General features: G+C 35.4%; 1 protein-coding gene across 1 annotated transcript in view; it reads left to right on the plus strand.

The window, feature by feature from the left end:
* LMO4 (LIM domain only 4) overlaps nt 1–5,467 on the plus strand; it is a 35,580-nt gene extending 30,113 nt beyond the window's left edge. Inside the window, 3 exon segments of the mRNA XM_009884887.1 lie at nt 1–49; nt 435–590; nt 4,717–5,467. The exon segment at nt 1–49 is cut by the window's left edge and continues 14 nt beyond it. Of these exon segments, the coding sequence (XP_009883189.1) occupies nt 1–49; nt 435–590; nt 4,717–4,725 (214 nt within the window). The 3' untranslated portion in view covers nt 4,726–5,467.
* Nucleotides 5,468–5,831: the final 364 nt, after the last annotated feature.

Below are 5,831 nucleotides of genomic sequence, written 5' to 3' on the forward strand. Positions count from 1 at the left end.
TGCTAGTGAGCTGGTCATGAGGGCACAGGGCAACGTCTATCATCTTAAGGTGAGGGGTTTTTTTCTACGTGTGTGGTTTTTGTTTGTTTGTTGTTTTTTTTTTTACTAAAAAGCTGGTTAGTACTGCCCTGCTTCTTTAGTATAAAAATCTGCATCTGCTTACGAATGAAATGCAAAGCAATAACTAGAAATATGAGTATATATTATAATGCTTCCCTTAGTGTGTAGCTTTGTTCCCTCGTAATCGGTAAAACTATGCTTGAGTTATGTACTGCATAGTCCCAACAGGTAAGACTAATGCCATATTTGGAGATACTAGAAACCAAGCAGCTCCATATCTCAACTGTACTTGCAGTCTCTGAAGTGTAATTTTCAAACCTGCAGCATACTTAATTTGTGCTGTAGTTTCACTTGCTGTCTCTTTCCTTTTTCAGTGTTTTACATGCTCTACCTGCCGGAATCGCCTGGTCCCCGGAGATCGGTTTCACTACATCAATGGCAGTTTATTTTGTGAACATGATAGACCTACAGCTCTCATCAATGGCCATTTGAATTCACTTCAGAGTAATCCACTACTGCCAGACCAGAAGGTGAATACTCAACAATTACTAATAAGCTTTATTAGAGCTAAATGAAGATCAATTTCTTTTCTTTCTAATAGTGGACATTCCCCACCCCTGCAAGGAGACCTTTAAGTAGCTGAACTTCCCTTAAATAACTTAGGCATGGGGTATGGGGAGAAAACACTCGCGTTTTAAATATGACCTATAGGGTGAGTCAGTTTATTTTGGTTTGGGCATGTGCATCTGTACAGCTGTTGAACTCCTTATGTACAAAGCGAAACGGAGAGCATATGGTAATATAAACTCTTAACAAAGAGAAGTATTTTATTTTATAATCTTGAAATTAAGGGCTACAAGAGAGTAGGTTTCTGTGGGAGGAAAATTAGATCCTTTAATATGGAAATAAATGTCTTGTGAAGAGAAGGTTCCTGAACTAAACCAATGTATTTCACTTTAATATTAAGGTTATAGTTGAGGAAGCATGCTGGGGTACTCATTCAGAAGTATTTTCTTGTCTGTTTTGTATGTCAGAACTCAGATTTAAAAACCAAAGTGCTATTTTCTTATCGCTCCATAACACTAATAGCTCAACTAGAGATTGTGTATCTCTGTGTTTGATAGCTCTTGGTTTCTAGCTAAATGAGTAAATAATGACTGTACATATCATGTAGAGAAGAAGAAGAGAAAAAAATTCTGATCAACAGTTGTCCTGTAACTCTGAAACTAGATAGTTTTAGATCTATTTTAATCTCCTTAATAAGTCCTAAAGCTATGCAAGTGAGTGCATTTTGATAACTGCTGTGCCTAATTTGTAACAATTACTGTCAACCTTGAGTTAAGAGACTGTTCATTCCACCCTGGTCCAGAAAAGAGTGAATGTATGACTCTTGCACATAATTTTATTCACATCATATTTCATACTGATTATGTATTGATGACATTGATTCATTTACTCTTTACAGCGCCACTTGCATGGATATTAAATCTTATTGACCACAGATGAATTTTAATTTCAGATTGGTGATAGATTTTTCCATCAGCTCTGATAGTATATTTGACTTTTTCATCATTAACCCAGGCAATCACACAGCACTGAGTTATTGCAATGAAACAAAAAGTGCACACTTCAGTTGGTAATTCTTTATAGATTTACAATAGGAACTTCATTAATGTCTGTAGGGATCACAAAAAATAACATTTATCTGCAAATAGGAATTTGGAAGATTAAAAAAAAGCCTGGGACAAATGCTAGGTTGATCTATTCTGTAACGTACAAAACATTTTTTCATTGCTTTTACTTCGTGAAGTATGTCCAAGAAAACACAAACTGGGTTTTAATTTCCATGATTTTTTTTTGTTGTGTTGCTACATTTCAATATCTCTGTTTGCTTTTTTTCTTCTGTGCATAAATTTACTGATTAATTTTAAGTATTCTTTCAAGTCTTACACAGTGAATGTAATTACATCAAAATAAAACGTGGACCTCTTTTATTTACTTAATTTGTCAATCGAGGTGATGAGAGTTGAGTACAAAATTCCTATATAGTTAGGCAGAACAAAGATAATTAAGATTGGAGGAGAATGTGCAGCCCCTTCTCAAGGAAGTACAAATACAGTTAAAGATTCATAGATTTATACTGTTGTGAATTTTAATGAAACAAATCTGTAATATAGACTGGCTAGCAGTGAATCTGTTAAATGAATATTTGTAGGTATTCCATTTCAAAATATAGGTAAAACCATTCATCTTTATACACTGCAGTAAAAGGTTTACCATTCTGAGAGAGTGGTTTATCCACTTGTCCTCTAGGAATGTAAAGTTTAATGTAACTTCAAATAGGTGTCTAAATTGTCATTTAGTTTTATCAGTTTCTTACTATGCCGTAGCAAAACATAAAAATGATTTAGTTGCAATAAAAGCAGTAGACATGATGAGGAACATAGAACATGGAAAAGAGAAGTAAAATTGGGCTGGGCTTGCAGAGCTCACGACTGTAGATGCCTGGTAGAAGCTAAAAGCAGAGAAAATGAGAGAGAACAGGTTTTATTAGTTCCCGTCACCGACTATTAACTGCATTGCTACAGTCGACGATGAGGCAGATGAAGAGGTATTAATGAGAAGACCAGGGGGAGAGATCATAGTTTGGGGGTTTCTTTTCTTGATAATGTAATCTCTCTAGAAAATGGTGTAAGTTCTCCTACCAGTTTTCAAAGGGGAATTGTGGAGCACCTGAACTCCAGAAAACTGAAATATAGCTGAGGAGACAAGTTGATAATTCATAGATTTGTCAGGTTTCTGGAGTTTTGGAAGCTACAGGGGCAGGTGCCAAAAGAGTCGTGTTTGGTATGTTGGCTTTTTTAGTGGTCTAAAGATGTTTACGTCAGAGATGCTTTCCAGAAAGCTGTGTGTTTTAGGGGCTGCTAATTAAAAATGTTCTTCCACTATGACAGATTTGGCTGTAACAGATACTCTTTATTAAACATTAAAGATCAATCAGTCTCCAGGTTATTCTACCACTAGAGATCATAGACACAGCAGAATATTCACAGGGTTTTTTATTAAACTGAAGAGATTGAGACTACTCCCAGCATTAAAACACATTTTGGTTGCGTATGTGAAGGCACTATTGTCTTAATTACAGTTTACAGGCTAATAGCTATTGGTGATTGGTGCAGGCAGAAAGGGTTGCATGACCTGACTTTTTTTAAAAACTTGCTTTACTTTCTATGGAGGCAAATGCAGTGACGTTGGCTATTCCTGCCTTTTGCCTCCCTGAGGCAATTCACACATGTAAACTATAACTTCCCATCACTTGCTCTGTAATTTGAAAAAAACCCCCTGTTTTCTCTAAACTCGGTACTGCTTGCCTGCAGAATGCAAACTCTTAGTTTGTGCCGTTTCATTTGAAGGGGCTGCATTGTCAAGAATTCTCTATCCCGTTTTTGGTAGTGGTAGTATTCCTGGAGTATTTCTTGTTTGTAACGGTATTACCACCTACTAAAAGTGTAAATTTTCCACCGGCTGGCAATGTTCGTAGCAAAAACTTGTCTTCAGCTTCTATACTTTCTTTAAAAGTATGAGTTAGATTACGTCTCTTGGAGAAGATCGTAAAAATCTTCTAGTTTACATATCACTCAACAATTCCCTTGTAGTTACATAATTGGTGTTGTCTGTGTCCATTGTAGAAGATACTTGATGCTCATTTATTAAATATGCTTGCTGGCTGCTCCCTAATCTTTGTTCTGGACAGACAAATTACCTTTCTCACACTGAGCTTCAGCTCTGGGGAATTAAACCTCCAAGCCTCTACTACTTTAATTAGCTTGAAAGTGGGGGGTTGCAGTTACTAATAGACCTCAGGCTTTTAGTAACTTAGAGAAAGGGTGAAAAAAGAACTTCCTGGGAAGCGCAAAATGTCATTTAAAAACCATAAAAATCTAATATATATTATTTCATTTTGGTAATTGCAAACAGATTGTATTTGAAGACTATGGATGATCATTTCTGTTTTATCCATGAAAGTTTAGATTTTTATTGAGTTAGACACTTTTAATTATCACAATTCATTAACACCAGTGTGAAAGCACATGTTTGACTTCATATATTAAAATGTTTATGTAACATTAACTAACACACCAGATGAGGAATTTTAAATGGGGGGGAAAAATCCTGAAATATCTATATTTAGCTGTTGTGCAATGCAGCATATTAACCCAAGTTGCCTTGGGAGGATATTGGCTGTACTTCTTATTTGCTTTACACACTATTTCTTCCAATTATAAGATCATATTACTGGCTTCTTCAAAGGCATGGCATAATGTTTCTTCCCTTTCAAAGGGGGCCCAGAAAAACCACCTTAATCACTGTACCATTTGTTACCAGAAAGTACACTTATTTATTGTTGTCGTCTCTTTTTTTTTTGTCTGCTCTTTTTAGTAGTGAAACTGCAGAAAATGTGTGCTTTTTGCTATTTGAAGTTGAAACATTAGCAGTATGAATGGATAGTGTAGAAAGCCTTAATCAAGTCACAGTTGGAAAGTAATCTAATAAAAAAGAGATTAGTGAATAAGGAAAAGACAAAAGCAGTCATGTTGTAGTTTCCTATCTCAAATTTAGTATTCTAGCTAAGATACCCATTTTTATTTCTTACAGGTCTGCTAAAAGGTCAGAGTAATGCAGAATGCGTGCCTTCATCTCAAATTTTGTTCATCACAGATGGATCCCATGTCTCCAAGTAGACAAGTCACCTTTGTAGCTAGCATCAATGCCAGCTCCATACCATTGCACCTTCTTTATTCTTGATTGCCCTTCCCACATTTATTGGTGTATTAAAATGACTGAATATGAACATTAAGGACTCCATGAACCTGGGCTAATGGGAGACTGTAGAGAAAATGAAAAAAGATCCACCGGAGGACATCTTGGGGGGGGTGGGGGGTGGGGAAGATGACTAATGAAGCTAATTAAAAGAAGCATTGAAATCTGCTTTCTACCCTCATTAACAATTAGCAGGGCACTGGCCAGTTTGTACCCTGTGTTTTACCTTAACAACATTCTATTTGCTCTTTGTATATTTAAGTGTTGTAAGGAAATGTGTTTCAATCAAACTGAACATGAGATAAAGATGTGGCTTTTGTGATACTCTATCACAAACACTTTTATTGTATCTCTGTAAAATACAATGTATGTATGCATGTAAGTGTTTTTGTCCTAATGTTGCTACTTCCCATGGCAAAAAAAAAAAAAAAAAAAAGAAAAAAAAAAGTCAGGCTCCTAGCAGCTACTGTGTAGAAATTTTCACCTACTTCTAATTTGCTGAATGAAGAAAAATCTTTTATTTGTGATATTTTCAGAGACATTTGCTCTAGTATGGTGTATTTAAATAATAAAAAAGTAAAACAAACAACACTGAATTGAGTATGGGTTTTAGAAGCTCTGCTTTTTTTTTTTTTTTTTCCCTGAAACTATATCTTACGTAGTCATTACCTTAATTGTCAGTTATTTTTAAAAGTAGCTTTTTGGTTTGGACGGGTTTTTTGTCTTATGCCAGTAAAGAATCTGTTAAACTACTTAACCGTGTTACTTTTGGCAAGGATACAGAGCACTACGTCAAAATGATCTTTATTTTTCATAGAGATTCTTAATTCTGGTAACAGCATATTGTATATTGTAATTCATATTGCAGTGAATTAAGGTACGCATATAGGTATTGTGGTCTCTTTCTACCCTGTTCCTTTCTGCAGAATCATCTGTGTTAACGGTGTGCA

Source organism: Charadrius vociferus, unplaced genomic scaffold, assembly GCF_000708025.1.
Source record: "Charadrius vociferus isolate BGI_N301 unplaced genomic scaffold, ASM70802v2 scaffold163, whole genome shotgun sequence".
Classification (NCBI taxonomy): domain Eukaryota; kingdom Metazoa; phylum Chordata; class Aves; order Charadriiformes; family Charadriidae; genus Charadrius; species Charadrius vociferus.